This window comes from Acanthaster planci, linkage group LG07, assembly GCF_054643075.1.
Source record: "Acanthaster planci isolate LZ-2023a linkage group LG07, COTS_SCS, whole genome shotgun sequence".
NCBI classification, from domain to species: domain Eukaryota; kingdom Metazoa; phylum Echinodermata; class Asteroidea; order Valvatida; family Acanthasteridae; genus Acanthaster; species Acanthaster planci.
Window position 1 is genome coordinate 7587878 of NC_141783.1, and position 18998 is coordinate 7606875.

General features: G+C 43.8%; 1 protein-coding gene across 1 annotated transcript in view; it reads right to left on the reverse strand.

Annotated features, from left to right (window-relative positions):
- Positions 1-5038: 5038 nt before the first annotated feature.
- Positions 5039-18998, reverse strand: part of LOC110985585 (protein kinase C beta type-like) — a 62419-nt gene continuing 48459 nt past the window's right edge. Inside the window, exon 4 of the mRNA XM_087138911.1 lies at positions 5039-5524. Coding sequence (XP_086995037.1) covers positions 5381-5524 — 144 coding nt within the window. The 3' untranslated portion in view covers positions 5039-5380. The remainder of the gene's footprint in view (positions 5525-18998) is intronic.

Consider the following 18998-nt stretch of genomic DNA (forward strand, 5'->3'; position numbering starts at 1 on the left):
GCTTTTTGCAGTTCAAGGACCTGTGACAAGCACATTGCAACATTTGATCCAGAGATTATGTAATGACTCGCCTGACTGAACATTTCATAAGAGAGATGGAGAACTGAAGAGGATTCATGCTGGTGTAACTAAACTGAAACTTGGTCCTAAGCCCATTTTGTTCCATTGTCCAAAAAGAATGATTAGTCGGCCATCCATGACCGTGTGTGAATAAATAACATATCATTGGAAAGAGGAAATAGGTGGCTTTAAGGTGCTACTACTCACTTTGATGTAAAGTGAACACAATTTTCACAAACTCGAACAGAAATCTGGTAGCGTTTATTTTGATACACACTGTATATTGCTCTGCAAAGGCCAATTAATCTACAGGAGGGAGGATTTTATAGTTTAATGGCTAAAAAAAGGCTTAAAAACGCAGATGCCAAAATTGGAAAAACCTTGCAAAGAACTCCACCAATTACGATACATGTACATCCCGTTCATAGAAAGCTGGCTTTTTAAAGAAATGCAAAGTTCTCCTGCGGCAATGTACAATGTGCAAGAGCATCACTTTAAACTTAATTGCCAGTGGCCTTTTACAACATTAAAACATGCCAGAGGAAGATACAAAGATGATAAGTAAAGACAAACTGCAAACTCTGCTCCCCCCTCCCCCCTTAAAAGCATCAAAACTGGTTGAGTAAAAAAAAATTGTTTAAAGTTGGCCAAAAAGGAAGCTTCACAGCATTAAAACATACACAGATTTAAAAAATCAGAGACTAGAAAGCAAAAACATTAATTACACCTTACGACTGCAGCAGAACACAGCAAATGCTTCTTTGAAAAGGTGGATTTTGAGGTTTCCCTTAAAATCAGTCAGAGTTTTAGCTTGTCTTCATGGTGCACGCAATTCGTTCCAAAGCTGAGGGACATGGACCCCACGAGCTTTGTTGCCAGCAGTGACTTTTCTGGATCGTTTTCGTTCCAGAGTTGGAGCCGAACTTGCTCTTGTTTGTCGTTGGAAACTGTTGGAATGGAAGATTCAGATAAACAGGACCAGTGCCCGAAACATATGGCCTTGACAGCAAAGTTTAAATTTAATCTGCTGCCGAATGGGGAGCCAGCACAAATGGCAGAGAACTGGGGAAATGTACTCGTATACATTCTTTTTAGTACCTGTACATATAGATGGGTAATTCCAGAAATTAGGGGTCCATTTTTTTTCCGTGTCCCTGTCACATCTGACATATGATTTTAGTTCAGAACACATTTTCTAAATTCCAAGAGTGACGAATTAATGCAAATTACCTGCCAAACAAATAGTTATACATGTAGTTTGGAATCAATTCTGCTGATATTTCCGTGTCAAACGTCAGATGCAACAGGCACACAAAAACGTAACACTTTTGGACCCCTAACTTCAGGAATTACCCAGCTGCTTGATTCTTTAGTTTCTCATACTGAGGATGACCAAAACACAAGGAATTACCGAACTACCGGTAATAGACATGTTTGAAAATCCCCCCCCCCCAAATGGAGTGCATCTCCCACTGACAGGAATGAACAGTTTCCATAAGCCCAGCCTGTGGCATCCAAGCTGCCAACTGTCACTATCAATCTTGGGGAGCCTACCGGTAGTTTCCTCCATTAATCTGGACTGGACAATTTCCCACTCTTTTACTGTATTTCTGCGGCTTGATTGCCCTCTGGATGGCAGGAAAAGAAGCCCTTCCCCCCTCGCCCGCACCAAGACTGATGACGCCATTCAAGTACACGAGCACACATACTGTTGCATTGAAAATGACGTTCACATGAATGGATACATTGGCGAGGATGATGGCCAATCCATCACACACACCCTCCGACAGCTTAATGCACTGTACGACAAAGGGCCTTGGGACCCATCCTCATTAAAAAAAAAAGAAAAAAAAAAGTGCAGGTCATTCTTTTCTTCGACGTGACTTCTGATTATTCCCTCCCCATCTCAATGTGTGACAATGGATAATCCAGGCATGATACATGTACATGTAGGCATACACTGATGTGCCACGTACGGCCACAGCATCACCTGTCCATGTTGACGACGTTCGCGCTGTTGCTGCTGTTCTTACAAGAACTGGTATGCATTTCAATGTATCAGGGAGAGCTGCCGCGTGTGCATTAGCATCCATGCAAATTCTCCCTTCTTTGAATGCCATGAACTACATCAACAAGTAGCAGTTGTAGGCAAATTTTAAGGGGAACCAAAAAACGTTTGTTTCCGGAAGTTCCTGTTACCTGACCGACCCAACTTGCACAGCGTGACCAGAAACCTTCTTTTTGGACAAGTAAAATGTAAAAAAAAAAAAAATCCTGTTATCTTTACTGTCTTTACAAGGTACTCCCAACAACACGAGAACAGCCTTTCTATGTCAAAAGGGCGAGGAAAGAGCCACTTCACCGATCCGACTCCCCGTGCTCTTTACATATGCCTCAGACAAAAAATAAACAGGGTAGAAATCACCTTCATTGATCCCACAACCCATTACGCTTCATGCACAGTACATGCACAGTACATGTACATACATTGCAAGCTGGGCATCAGCTGAGTGCTAATTGTTTCGTGTAAACATCTGTCCCAAACTGTTTACACTGTATCATCTGGGAAGAATCAGTTTAAGACTAAGTTTTTGTGTTTGTTGAGAGGAAATTGATCAAGTCCAAGGCAAACTTTTATTAAGTCAGGTCTGACATGCCTTATCAAAGACAACATAATTAAGCCCCTTCTCTATGTACCCCAGTATGTCTTCAATTCATTGTCAAAGCTCCATGACAAACCAAACAAACAAACTTGCACTGACAATCAAACTGTCACTTGGAGTCACATTCCCCCCCCCCGGACACCAACATGATCAGATTAAAGGCTCCTGTAAATGACGCCATTTGGCAAAGTCACGACATCCACAGAAGGACACGTCAAATGCACATACTCTGGTTTGCTCATGTGAACGGCACCAAGAGCAAAATGTCAGAATTAAAGACTTTCACAGAGTGTGCACCAAGCATTACTTGTCAATAGAAGTGTGTGTCAGAGCACAGCCAGGATGACAAGTGGCATTTAAAGGGCCTTTGGTGATAGTAGTGTAATGCAATTTCAACTGCCAGGAGGGTATAATAAGCCAGTCCTCATCAAAGCCCACGTGGACTGCAGTAGGCACTGGCCGAGCCAGTCCTCATCAAAGCCCACGTGGACTGCAGTAGGCACTGGCCAAGCCAGTCCTCATCAAAGCCCACATGGGCTGCAGTAGGCACTGGCCAAGCCAGTCCTCATTAAAGCCCACATGGGCTGCAGTAGGCACTGGCCAAGCCAGTCCTCATCAAAGCCCACATGGGCTGCAGTAGGCACTGGCCAAGCCAGTCCTCATTAAAGCCCACATGGGCTGCAGTAGGCACTGGCCGAGCCAGTCCTCATCAAAGCCCACGTGGACTGCAGTAGACACTGGCCAAGCCAGTCCTCATCAAAGCCCACGTGGACTGCAGTAGGCACTGGCCGAGCCAGTCCTCATCAAAGCCCACGTGGACTGCAGTAGGCACTGGCCAAGCCAGTCCTCATCAAAGCCCACATGGGCTGCAGTAGGCACTGGCCAAGCCAGTCCTCATTAAAGCCCACATGGGCTGCAGTAGACACTGGCCAAGCCAGTCCTCATCAAAGCCCACATGGGCTGCAGTAGGCACTGGCCAAGCCAGTCCTCATCAAAGCCCACATGGGCTGCAGTAGGCACTGGCCAAGCCAGTCCTCATCAAAGCCCACGTGGACTGCAGTAGGCACTGGCCAAGCCAGTCCTCATCAAAGCCCACATGGGCTGCAGTAGGCACTGGCCAAGCCAGTCCTCATTAAAGCCCACATGGGCTGCAGTAGGCACTGGCCAAGCCAGTCCTCATCAAAGCCCACATGGGCTGCAGTAGGCACTGGCCAAGCCAGTCCTCATCAAAGCCCACATGGGCTGCAGTAGGCACTGGCTAAGCCAGTCCTCATCCTTAACTTCAGCCGAGGGTAAGGGCAAGCCACAACCATTAGTCCATCACTGGTCCATTTTCCCCGGCAACCTGCGCACAAAATGTATCCTGGGTACAGCCAATGGTTTTCTGCGAATTCGTGGAATCAAAATTTCGAAAACGGAATCCACTGCTTGAAATGGAACTTGCAAAATTTCCCACTGTAGAATGGCTTAAAAAGTAAAGAAAACCTTCCACAAAGCACTAGAAATAAATGCCTACCAAACCCTTTTAAAATGCTTGCTTCAATGAACGAAATACGCTGGAGACATGGTAAGTTGCACCACTCCACCGCATGATTGGGTCGTCCGCGCCGGTACGGATACTTGCAAGTGCTATGGACTGCGTGAGCCTCAAGCATGCTGCGGTGGCCGGCACAGCATATCAGTGTGGTACGGCACGGCACACACATTGGCAGTTCACACGTCCAAAGTATTAGCAATGAAATCAAGGCGCAAACAAGTTCGTACTCACACGTGATTATTGCACACATGCGGCATTAAGTCTGTGAATTCCCATAGATGCCTTGAGACAAGGCTAGTACCGCATGGCGACATGATGAAACTGCGGCAGAAATACGGAAGACTAATTACATGTTTCTTGAGTTAAAGGAGACCTAGTAAGCTTGGTGTACCGAAGCTGAATGGGCCCCAGGAAGTGTTCGATGAACAGCGATGTTTTCTGTCACAAACATGCATTTCAAGGCTCAGAATAGTGTTAACTTTCTGAATTTTGTGGCACCATTGCCAAATAAAATGGCAGGTCAATGTCTAACCTTGAGATATTGTGATCAATGACTGCTGCATGCAAGACCTTCTCTATGACTTCACTGTACATGTACATGTATGTAATCTAATTTCATACGCGAGGAGTGGCTCGTGAATTGTCCGTTGATTAATCGTAGCAAGTTTTGACAATCACACCATGGAGTGATCGCTAGCCGGTGGGAAATTAAGGGTAGAGGGATGCTGTATTTATTGTGTGGCTTATTTTTTGAATTTTCACTACAGAAAATTATTTCTTTTGGGGGGGAAGGGAGTATAGTTGGGCAAATGGTTTCCATGCATAATTTTGAACTCGCTCTCCTATTTCACGCTTAATAAGGTATGAAAAGGAATTGGAATTTCTGAAGCGGAATTCGGGATTTGGCAAAACGGAAGATACCCATTTCTGAAACAGAAAATCAGAAAATCGACCCCTCGACAAATGGTCCTCGCTTGAACGTACCCCAACCAAAACAATAATCCCAATGTACACGTAACATCTCGATATGTGCTAAATAATCCTACAGCACTGTAATCACAGTGCAGAGCCGACTTGGGTCAGCATCTTGACCTTGCACAATCCCACACTGACCAGCTTCCTAACGAATTTTCAATAAACAGCCATACTTACATTCACACTTCATTCCCTGACGGATCAGGCCATACAGCAGCGAGCCACAGTGGTCACAAAAAGTGGGGCTGCTGTAGGTGTAGAGTCTAAAACTGTGCTTGCTCTTGGGGTCCTGCAATAAAAGGAGAGAGGAACGTCCAAATATTACACAACAGCTTCTGGGGCTTGCTGTCGACTACTTCAAATGAATGGTTTACTTAGAGGGTCCACGATGCAAACTTGGGAACAAGTTTTATAAATCTTTCTACTCCTCTCAAATATAAGACTATTTGAGATCTGAAATGCATGTTCAGTATTTTAACTGAAAAATGAACTCTTGTTAAAAAAATTAAATTGGAATCGCGTCAATGCAGCTTATGAAATATTGTCTAATGACATGATATACAAACTGGACGCAGGACGCGCAAAATCTGAGACAAACAAAACTCAATGTACAAACTTCCATAGGGTTGTAGAAGTATGACAGGCCAATAGATCAATCCATGAAGTCCCACCCCCCATTGTTTTTCTGACCAATCACAGCCGGGGCTTGTGTCCGACATGCATGCACAAAAAGCCCGACATGTACATGTATGCACGCGCATGATGCGCACAGCTGGAACCCATAGTGTGGCACTGGAGAAGAGCACAGGCTTAGTGCCCAGGTGCACAGTGGGCGGGGCTTACTGGACCAGTCTATTACAGGAAGGTACATGCACAATCGGGGCCAAAAGTTTACATGCACTTTACACACACATACATGTACACAATGTACACGAAGTAGAGACCCATCTTGTCTGTCCTCGTGAAAAGAGAGGTTGGTAGGAATGAGTGAAGTTGTGAAGTTCGTTTTGTTTTGACCAGGGGTACGCAAACCTTTTTGCCCCAGCTGCATGTATCTCGAGGGAGGGGTCCAATTTCAAACTGGGAACTCTCATTGTAAATATTTGTGAGAAAACTTTGCTGACTGGCCCAAGGTCGTGAAGTTACACAAACTGAAGCAAAAACAAATCGCAAAGCTACAGGGACATATTTATGACAGTGAACCATCCCAATTTTGGGCGAGTTCTAGTGTAGAAATGTTACCCGCTCGGCAAAAAAGGGTATTAAGGGATGCTGTGTTATGAAATCTAATGCCAGGGGCTTTTCTATGTTGAGAGGGTGATTTTTTTACTTGTTCGTTTATTGGCTTCTGTGATATCATTACTTCAAAAATTCATAACCTAACTGAAAACCTAACTGTTGCTGTGGATTTTCACTTTTTTCTTGGCTGATTTCCTTTTCCACTGCCAGTGTATCTTTGAAAGTACTTCTGTTGATATGTATGATATGATTACTGTTGATATGTATGATATGATTACTGTTGATATGTATGATATGATTACTGTTGATATGTATGGTACTGCACAAATGACTTCCTCTGAATTATGGTGTATGGCGGAATACATAGACTCATTCTCGTTACTGCTGTTGCTTGTATTCTGGTGTGATTCCTATTTCCCCGGCAACAAGTACTGATGCGGCGTTTCCAGACTCAAGGGCTTCATTCTAACGCTCATTATCACTCTCAATGATGCGACTGTAAATGCTTGGCAACACTGCTGTGGAGGGACAGTCCCAAGTGTCTGTGAATATGATATATCGTCGTCAGATCAGATCCAAATGATAACCTGGAGTGCTGCACTTGTTTGGTCGTTCGTGTGTGTCCTTAAACAATTATAACAGAACACTAATAAAAAAAAACCAAAACAGAGTACTCCTGTCTTAGGCTTTGTTTGGGAACTTCTGTCAGTGGAGGACTGGGGCAGAGATGTATTCTAATAATTTGCACATTGTCTTTTGCAAGCATATTGAGCGTACATGTACAGGCACATATAAACTGCAAAGTCCTTATGATTTGTATGCACTTTACAATTCAATAGACATACAGCCCTCCTATGGGTGATAGTTTACAGGGAAGTGTGACCCACTCCTTTGGAACAGCAATGGATGGGGTGCAATCAAGTGCTACAGGTGGGTAAGGATACTCCAGAAACATTGCGGGCAAATTATTATTATTATGATATTACTACATTTGCTTGAAATGACACCAAGGATTCCTCACAAGTGCCCAAGGCACTGTAGTTGTACATGTACATGTAGCTCACAAGCCTGAAGAAACCTGTAGAGAGGAGACAATGAGAACTAGTTTACAGTTTTAGAGGTGGGAGGAAAACCCCAGAGGAATATTCCGAGAACCAAATCCACGTGTGGACTGAGCCGGGATTTGAACCCGGACCACACAGGCGGGAGGCGAGGAAAGAACCACGACACCAACCTGACTCCCTTCCGCCAAAGTCAGGTGCATCTACGGGCAAGTTCGGTTAAGAACCGCTAGTCAACTAGTGGTTGGTTTGTGACGTACAGTACGTACCTGTAGTGCATGTGCAGTGAAGTTGAAGTGGGAACGACCCTAGTCGACCACCGTCAGAGAAAAGGTGGCCCCAGAAAGGGCAAAATAGCAAAAATAAATGTGAAAAGGGTATTTTGCTAGTGACACACTGTTTTTCCAGTGTTTTTCTCATAACTAGTCCTCTTTGCACTTTGCAGTTAAAAATGGTTTATGCCAACCAACGATGTGACCGACCTTGATAGGCTGGTCGCAAATGGTTGACTAGACTAGTCTAACCATTGTCGACTAACGTGCGTTCGATCAGAGTTAGTCACACTATGGCAACTATGGTCCTTGATTGCACTTGCCCTTATGTATTCTGTCCCTGCATCTCATTATTTCGGCAACCTAGTACATGTACATGCACGTACCACACACATACGTGTGCATACAGGACCATGCAATCTTCACGACAATCTAATTGAAGCCAACTCGGAACTAATTACTCTTCAAACGTCAAATTAAGAGTCAGTTTAATCAATACGGGAAATCACATGCAGTATAGGAGCACACGAACACTGCACTGTAATTTCTCCACTCACCGGTGCATGCCTGAGACAGACCTGCACATCGGTTTCTACAGATTTCCTATCAACTGATGCTCTGTTTCACACGTCTGAAATCAACTTGATCCGAAACATAAGGGCACTCCCTCTGGTTTTTTTTCTTTTTGTGGGCACTGATCACAAAAATAAAATTCTCTGAACATGTGTCATCAGCTTAAAACGTGCACAAAAACAATGGCATAAATTCTACATGTAGCCATAAAAGTTAGTTGGAGAACTTTTCATTCAAACACAGTGCGCATAGCCTCATTTCAAGACAAATGTTTGAGAAAGATGTATCTATTCATTCATCCTCTTGATGGTATTCGGTCTGCTCAAAGTGACCAGTGTCTTTAATATTGCTCCAGGCTGAAGTCGCAACTAACCAGGCAGCATGTAACGGAACACCATCAGATGCTTGTAAGGCCGGGTCGCATTGCACGATTACCTGCTACAGAAAACACATCACAGATGCAATTTCGAGAGTGATCCCAGTATTAATTTGATATCATAATGCAGGGATTAAGGACTGAGGGAGAGAGGTAAACTTATCCACCTGCCTGAGCCTGGCAAGGTGGGCTGGTAGGATTTCAACTACATGTATACATGTACATGTATATGCCTGGTTCACTAGTGTTTCATCACTTTAAAGTGCATACATGTATATTTGTCCAAGCAATTTTATGAGGCCTTCTTGTGCAGTCGAAGTACACATTGAGTGTGCTGACTAAGCGGGACTGAGTATGGTCTTCAAGTTTGTGCACAACCAGTTTTCCACAGAATGTGTACAAACCTGCCCTATCTTTGCAAGAGAGGGACGCATCTTTGATAAGGGCTCTGGGAGATGTGTACATGTAGTATCTACATGTACAACGTATGTCACCATTTCATGTATGCTTTGCATTTTCATTTTAAAACTGAGAGATACATGCAAGCTGTCAGTTATGTCTGTCACAAGTCACTGTGGTCCATAAGGCCGGCATCTATTCCAGTTTCAGTTGTGTGAAACAGTGAAAAGATTCCCCTGGATGGGAGGGTATGACAGACCACCAAAAGTCACTCCCCAGAGAACACATATTGCTGGGTGGACACTGGACAGAAGCAAGTGGGGGTGAAGTCACTTGCTTAAGGACACAACATACTGGTATGGCCGGCGGCGGAATTTAAACCCCTGACCCTCTGACCGTAAGTCCCACACACTAAACCCTAGCTGGGTCACACATCCCCCTGAGGTTCACTGTGCATGCATGTAGATTACACAGGGCTCCTTTCGTCAAGTCTGAAGCAAACAAACGGATGAACCAACCAAAAATGAACAAAAATAAAACGGGACATACCATTTGAAATGACAGCTTGGAAAAAAAAAAAAAATTGGGGAACATGTCTCCCTTCTCAAAATGAATTTACATTTTTTTGTAAGCTTGACCTTGATGACTCATGGAAAATTCCACCATTTGTGGCATTGACCATTTTTACCGCGACCAGTAATACAAAAACCAAGAGATGAACGAACAGGAAAGAAGGAAAATAGATGGAACATGTAGCTACAGCAAAGAAAAGAATGCTGAACAATGCAAGGATCAACTGACTGGCTGATTGGCATTAGTGAACGGGCAAAGTGATACACAAGGAGAGGGCAAAAAACACTCCAGAGAGATGAAAGAACAAGATGGACAAGGCTTACTGAACACAGAAGGCCAGCAACAGAGGAAATAGCCTTGAATCTCTGAGGACAGCTGCATTTAAGACACATAGGGATAAGCGTGCTCTGATGACAAATGGCAAATACGGTGAATCCAGTGAGTTTAATGAAAACGCCAAGGAATGCTGATAAACTGACAAGCACGGCGCAGAAAACTTTAAAACTGTTCCGAGGAGGAAACCTAGAAGTTCTGGACAGGTTAAGTGACAGCCATGAAGACTCTAACAGGAGGAAGATCAGAATTCTAACATCAGTTTTTCTATTCATCTTTATGTTCTAACCTTTACAAGTCTACCTTTCATTTGTTGGAGTTCTTACACTGGCACATGTAGACACCCTTTGAAGTTTTCCGTTTTCACAAAAATTTGACTATGTTGGACTATTAAGCTTTCCTGTTTCTTGAAGATTCGTCTTGTAATGTCCTTCTATGAGGGTTTGTTTTTGTTTGTCAAAATTTTATTGGTTTGGTTTAATTATTTCTTCCTTTTTTGTATCTTTGGTTTTACAAACTACGTGCATCGAGCTGCATGTACGCTTTAGAGACAGACGTGAATGCCATAGAGTACCAAAGTGAGATGTCTCTTTGAAGCAGAAAGTGCAGTGTAAATGAATGGAGTACGCGCTGCCTCTTTGAAGCAGAAAGTGCAGTGTAAATGAATGGAGTACGCGCTGCCTCTTTGAAGCAGAAAGTGCAATGTAAACGAATGGAGTACGCGCTGCCTCTTTGAAGCAGAAAGTGCAGTGTAAACGAATGGAGTACGCGTGTATGTTGGTTCTCACACTGGTTCTCGGGCTAATGTCTTTTACACACTAATTGTGCGTGTGACGTATTCACTTCAGTACTTTGTGTACTTCTGTGGAAAAACTAAACCACAGAGAATGTTACACACTGAATAAGTGCACTTGATTTCTGATGCACTGCCCGGACATTCAACAAGGCCGTACTTTTTGAGTCAAGAGTCTGTGACTTCAGCGTCACTGTTCCAACTCACTGTTACAAATTACAACATGAAATGACTTTGGTAGTGTACTGTACATGTACAATGTACCTGCCCAAGGGCACTCTGCTGATAGGGAGTGGCGGGGACAGGAAGCAAACATGAGACAAATACTCCCTGACCGAGACCTGGACGGAGGACATGTGGGATCTCATTCTCTCTCTGTCTTCATTTCCTCCTTCCGTTCCTCTCATCAATCACACATACAAGGCTTTGGTTACCATTAATCCCGTCTCTCAGCACATGACACACTGGCATACACTGCGCATTACATCCCTTTGTTTCCCTCTTCTCATTGTTACAGATCATTTCCTTGAGTACTTATGCGCCATCTCTGATTTCTACCACATCAAATTACAGCACAGGCCTGCTGTGCCCATCATTCAATCTCACCTACACATCTACATTAGACATCCTTCAATACCCCCCCAACCTCAGTTTTCATAAGTGATCCTCAACTCCGTCCAGTGGAGCAAGTGTGATTTTAAGAGCCGGTGAACTTGTCATTTGCAATGCACTGGATGGAACATGGCACAGACGCAGAAACATCCACCAGATGCGAGACAAGAAGTACGTATGTTCATCTGTGCAAGGTGCCAAAAAGGCCATGCCTTCCGAGCAAAATGAAGAAAAGCATGAAAATGTCAGGCTCACGAACTGCATGACTTTTAAGATAAAACCAGGTAGCCTCTGCCCGTTTAGATTAATCCCCAAAACAAGCAGGACAAGAGGAACATACACACATGCACATTGACAAGTCTGAAGAACATACAGTTCAAGTTCATGCAGAGTGTAGGTACATGTACACTCTGTTATTTTGACCAGACTGGTTACAAGAAAAAAAACAGAAGTACATGGACTAGAATATGTACATGTACCTAGATTATTATATTTATTTGTGCCGACGGATGGCATCTCATGTACGAGTACAGGTACATATTCCAACAAAAACTCTGGCTCCAATGCACCTTGCAGCATGACATTTTCTAGTCGGACAACTGAATTCAGGCTAAAGTGCTTTATTCAAGTAAAGAGCATCCTTCCTTTCAAAGAGCTTTCTTTTGGAGGATGTCGCACTGGCTGGGTGTACCTGCTCCGATTCCTCCGCTGCTCTCTGACAACAGTTTTGCAGCCTGCTGCACTGCAGCATTTCTGCGTATCCTGGTTCAGCTTCAAACAGCTTGAATGTGCTTCTAGTTTTAATGCTGCGGCGATGCCAGTTACTCTGGGTACACGCAGTTAACGACAGTTGACACAAAATCAAATGAAGCATATGGCCATGGGTGTCGGGGGGGGAGCCACGAGCCCTCCCGGGGGAAAGAATATAAAAACAAAAAAAGGGAAAAAAAATGACAAAAAAGTAAAATCAACCAAAATAAGAAAGGGAATGAAAATCAATTCGTTTTAAAAATCCTCGAAATTGACCCCCTCCACTCCTAATCCTGGTGAGTGCTTCGTGCACCTCCCTGTCCTCCTCCATCCCTCCCCCCCTCAAAAAATTGTCGAGACGCCCTCGCATATGGATGACATCATACATGCCCCATTTTCACATCTGCATAAAAGCCCTGCTTTATAACTGTAACGTTTATGGTACACCCAGAGCAGACACTATCAACTTCTAAGGTCTGCAAACTGGGGAGTTGGAAATTTCAGTCGGTAGTGCATGATCATTGCATTCCATAGGTCGGAGGTTGGATTCCTGCTTTGTTCAATTTTTGTTGAACTACCGGTACAATTTGTGAGATTACTACCACACCCACATATACATGTACTTTCAGTGGCTTCATAAGTTTGCTCAGCTGGGATTCGAACCCGTAACTTCCCACTTACATGTACATGTACAGTGTACTGGGGCAGATGACAGTTTGTAAATGAAACTGTTTTTCAAAACAATCTCCCATCAACTGAATGCTGAATGCCACTAATCCTGACTGAATATGCACACACATACCGTGCATGTTCACACTGCCTTCATCACTCAACACTTAAAAAGTGCTTCTTTACATTGTAATGAAAAGCCTAATCTTCTGTACTTTACAATCCAGGTTCGATCAGTATTACCAAAGGGATTTAAACCTTAAGCTCGCCGTCTTTGATCAAGGAAACTGAGCTTTAAGTGCGTGCTTGCTTCCACATTTTTTTTGTTTTGTTTTTTTTGGCAAAAATCCTTCCTCCGGTATCACTACTCTCCCACAAATCTCAATCAGCCCGTCATCTCTCTCCCTGACGTACTGCTGGGTCCAAGCCAGCAGTACGTGCAAGCAATTAGCTGATCAGACCTCTCCCCCCCCACGGGCAAGATTGGTTGGAGGGTTAATGAGAAGCGTGTAATCAGCGCGTGGCATTTACACTGAAAGGGGTGCTGACAATCCAATCCTTCCATTAGCGTGCAACTTAAAAAAAAAAGGGTCTTCCGCAAATGGGAGTCTACAGGTGACAAAGCAGCCTCACGGTCTACTTCTGAAATTACCGGTCCTCCTTTCAATCTGACTTGGTGCGTGTATGCGCATGCTGTGGTACGGGCTCAAGTTGGAAACATCTCACCAGTATGAAACGGCCGGCCTGACAAGATTAAAATCTTAAAACATGTTGTGCATTGGTCACTAATGCCATTTTGTTTTTTAATTTGACGTAGAGTTGTTGCATCGGTATCACAAAATGGTTGTACATGTGCATGAAAATAACGACCTGCGTTTTGCAACAATCTCTGGTGAAGCAAATCGCCCCGATTCTGGTCAGGTGTAGGCTTTTTGGTCAAGGTGATTGCGCGGTGATGTACAAGTACAATACATACATGCTGCTTGAGGGGAGACTAGCGTGGGATCTGACTCACTGCCAGCTGGGGTTTTAAGGGGCAGAAGGTTTTTCTTTTAATTTTGCTGAAAAAATTGATATTTATAAATAGTAAAGATGCTAGGAGTGCATGTATCTTGACCAGTAAGACTTGAAAATGCACAATGGAGATGGGGAGTCCGGATCTATGAAAAACCGGTACTCATAGCCAATATGCAATCCTGCAAATGTTTGCCAGCTGAATGGTCCAAAGAAATTTGAAGCTACAGAACTGTTGCGACAACTGAATTGTTCAACATTAAGCCTCATCAGAATGGTCTGCTGGTTGTGAATCACACTCACTAGTCTCTTGTCAAGCACTGCTGTTGTCGCTCTTCGGACCGACGGTATCACTGCTATCGCCTTGATACCACTAGACTAGGAAAGTGGGGTGTTGCAATGCCCGTCCCCTTGCACTGCAATTGAACGCTATAGCATACTGTAGACTACTCTAACACCACAACCAAACCGACGCAAGATGTGATGCTTTCTAAAAGATCCTTGCCATACGTGAGAGCGAGTGAGGAATCACATTCAAAGCAACAACGTGGGTGACGAGTCGCTCTCAAAAGAATCCTTCTTTAGCTAATTCTGCACGGTTTCGGGCACTGTAACAACATCTGTGTTACAACAGTCTCAGCCAGTGACAAACTTAAAATGGCGGAACTTCGTCAAATGCCTCTAATCTAATTGAGGTAAGTGCTAACCCTGACAGGGGAGTGTCGGCATTGGGGAATAGAAAAATAAGCTGAGGGCCACGTCTGCAGCGACCCATATTTGACATTACAGTCACTGCCAGTGGTTGTTGTTGCACGGCTGTAATCCACTCGATGTGACTTCGATAAAAACCTGAAATGACCAACCAGGCATGAGCAGTCTGCCTGCCAAGAGAGCATATATTCACGCCGTCAATCTTGGTGTTGTGCGCTCGTATGTTGCTTGCATTTTTTGGGGGGGGCATTTCTGATTTGGTTTGTTCGCTTGTTTCTTCACTTTTCTTGTCTTTGTGTTCAATTTCTCCCGTCTCTGACGATGACGACTGCGTGCATGTGCAAGTTGAAACCTGCTCCGTCACTGTGCACGGTTGGGCTCAGGACTGTCATGTCAGCATTCCTACTGACTTCAAACAGCATTCCGGCGTAAAGGGATGGGGGGGGGGGAAGTATGGGGCGAGGTATTTAACACAAGTAATCTGCCAATTCCTATTCTTATAAAACTTCACGGGGGAACAGGTGGGAAAAAGATGAGAATGCTAAAGAGTCCCCTTTGACGGCACAGGGGCGACAGCTCAGAGGGGGAAGAGGGCATTCATATTCCCACAATGACTGCTGACAATGAACAGGATGGGACTCCACATTAATTAACATTACATGTACATGCACAAGTCCTGCTTTCTGACAAGAGCAAGCATGAAACATGTTTCTGTCTCTAAAGCTCTGACAGGTGGTGATTACTGTCGGTTCTAATTGGGAAAACTTGTTGTTCCCAAACAGAACAGACGCCCTGTTTACAAAAAGTCACTGGCTCATGTGTGTGTATCAGTGGATGCCAAACGTGAGGAGCTGGTCTGCTGCTTTCTGTGTATTCTATAATTTTGAGCAAACTGACATGTTTATATGGATGGTCCATTTTCAAACTTCATGTAAATGTCAACTCTGCCAACAGGTGTACAAGCATCAATCACTGCATTTCAGTTCAGTTAACAGTTAGTCAATGAAAAAAATATGCATTTCTGGAAGCGTAACCAAGATTTGCATCCGCCTACTCATCTGTTGGATAAATTCTGGATGAGGGTTCGTCCCAAATTCCATTTTAATCAGCCAAATCAATTCCAAGTAGAAGACTCAATAACAAATTACCCCTTTGTATGGACGGAATCTCATCAGGGCAAATAAGTGTACAGTGAAGCGAGACGATGACAGACGAGTGTAGTATACATCGTAATTCTTCTGAAATTGCAAAATCCCTCTACAGTGAGAAAAAAATTCACTCCTTCCCATAATGCCTGTCTAAAAACTATAATAACAACAACGTGAGTTTTGGTGCTCAAAGCAAACCGACAGATGTGAGTTTGTGCATCTTGTAATATGAGTATTAATGAACTGCAGTGTTCTGAAACTGTAAACATGTGCATGTACACACAGTCAGTCTACCGTCCAGTGTTATCATTGCAATCATTTATTACGACCAGCAGCTTCACCAGTAAATATTAAAATGAAAAAAAAAAATATTAAAATAGAAGATTCACAGCACACGCAACAAAGCGATGACAGCGCATCTCTCACATTCATCTATTCCTGTCACTGATTACAGATGGCACACTGGACGTTCAACCCGCACCCTTTTATATCGCTTCCGACAAATGACCGGTAAAAAAGAATTGCTGTTTCATCCACCCTCCTCCCCCCTACTCCCAGTTGCTTGTGTCTTCGGAATCTAATGGAATGCCCCGCACGTTCCGCTGGGCTCATGGTACGCATAACCATTACGTGTGCATCAAAAATGACAGGCATCCAACATGACAGCCATTACTTCATTGCAGGCTGGTCCCGTCTGCCTCACTTGTGTTCTGCCGCCCGTGCTGCAGGAGACTGACATCCGGGACACAAATGTGAGGAGGGCAACTGAACATGTGGGAAGTCAGTCTCTGGGATCAATGTCCTGTCATGGGCGCAAACACAACCCTGTTATTCTTGCATTTGTCACCCAAATCTGCCTGGTTGGGAGGATGTACAGGATACACAAGTAGATGTACCCATGGGATGCACTTTGCAGGAACGAGCTAAGGGGAACAGGAGGAATGAATGAAACACTCAGCCGAGGGGTGGGAATGTCAGGGCTTTCACAAGCTGACAAGACATGGGCTCCATCAAAAACAGAAATGACTGTATGAATGTTGAGCTTTTTTTAATGTAAAAACTGACAAAAAAAGGGGCAAAACCTAACGGACTGAACCTGCTTAAATGCAGCATTCTGGGATCAAAATTCCCCAAAGCTGGACAAATTCTAATGAATCACACCTTCATTTTCACCTCCCATCAGGCTCCACAACACTGTGGGAGTGAGTGGACATAAAAGAAGTGCAAAGCATATACAGACTGGGGTCTGGGGCCTGCTTCAGGGCCCCGGAAAAATTTTGAAATGTAGATGCTCAATGGGGCATTTTACAGCCTCCTGGTGCACCCGCCATTGGCCATTTTTGTTTCGCAATTTAGGCTATGCATATTTTTTCTTCGTCATGTTCATATCTGGCTGAAATACAGGCGTTTCACAAAAGCACGCCACCAAGAGTTTTCAACGCGCTGGCCAATCACGATGCACAAAATCTGTCCACCCAATGCGTGTCTGGAAAGGGTCAACAGATTTCGCGCACTGTGATTGGTCAACACGTTGCAAATGCTTGGAGGTGCACTATTGTGAATCCTGAAGGTTTAAATGAAATAGTAAGAGATATACTAAAATTGTAAATATCAAGGTTTCTAGAGTGAGTTGAACCCTTTTCCCACCTGATCTAACCACATTTTTGAAAATTTTGATCCTTTCAAAGAATGCACATCGAATGTCCAGGCATTTGGCTTTTCCAGGCATGGACTGTGTTGCCTGCCTGTCTATGGTGAATTCCATTCACGTCCATTTCCACGACTTTGTAACTTGTCAAAGACTGTCTCCAAGTCAGAACCCCTTTGGACAATTGTACATTTGTGTTGCACTGACATTTCGATGAGTTCGTTCCAAAATTGTTTCAAAGCCCGTACCAAATGATGCAAAACCGCGCGATAATGCATGACACAAGAATTTTACACCAGCTGTCACCAAACCGTCTATCAGGAAAAGCCAAAATTTACTGATCTTATTTCAAGCCATAAGTTTAGTGAAATGTGTGCTATCATGAGTTATAGTGGAGATTGTTAGTCACTACTTCCACTCACGCAGGAATGGCTGTAACGAGTCCCTTAACGATGGCTGCAACACATGAATGAATTTTGATTTTTCATTAGCAGCCAATCAAAGCACAATCACACACAAGGCTTGCTCTGCGCCAAATAATGGCTGTGTTGTAGACCCGTTTACACATTCTTTTGTTTTTATGTTAATGAATTTGAAAAATGCATAAGTTGACTCAGCAAGAAATCACGGGAGGCAATGGGCGTTGTCAAAGGGGGCGGGGAGGACGGTAATAGATCGTTCCACACTCTTGCTGAAAGGTTTTGATTGGTAGGAGATCAAACAGAGTATGTTGTACAGTAGATTCTGTCGTACTAGTCGAAAAGAGGATGTGAAGTTTGACCTGGCCGTTGCATTGGTAAAAAAAGAGAAAACTGGAAAATCAGCCCATGCCAGAGGAAGAAAAATGAGGCAACCTGGCCTGTCGATGGCCAAAAATTGGAAAACGAAATTCAGCATATTCAACAAAAGGAAGCAGAAATCTGGGGAAAAAAAGGGAGAAATCACACCCTTGACAACAGTGAAAAAGAAGCTGCCTCGTGCAAGTAATTACCCTCAATGAAAAGCAATCTTTGTTTCCATTTTGGAGAGGTTTCCTCGTTTTTCTTCATAAACATGGAGGCACATGTAGCCTGAGAAATACCACCAAGTTTTAATGTGAAAAAGTGTTTTTTTGACAATTTCTCTAGGACAAACTTGCATGGTTCATTTGCCTTTAGCAAAGCAACTCCTGCTCAGTTAACGAGCGTCTGTCTTTTACCAATTTGATCCTGTTGCATAAACACAGGCTCAGCTTAGTTCCCTGTGGGTGGTTGGGGGGGGGTGAGTGGTTACACTTCAGTGGCAGGTTCCTCATCAAATAACTGGCTGGAAAGCAGTCGATATGCTCTACTGCAAGGAAAAAAAAAACTGGCAAAGTGCATGTTCTCTATCGGTTTACCATGGCTTTACTAGTCCACGGCCATTAAAGTTCACTAAAGTATACTGCTTACGCTGCCTGCACATATGTTCTGTCGTTCCGTAACTGTCTGTTGAGCTCATGCTGTGGAATAAATGCAATAACACCCAGCGATGCCATGTCTCCAAAGTCTCCGCAGGCAACAAACAAGCTTGCCAGTTAAGAGCGACTCTCTTCCGAACAATTTCCTCCCCTG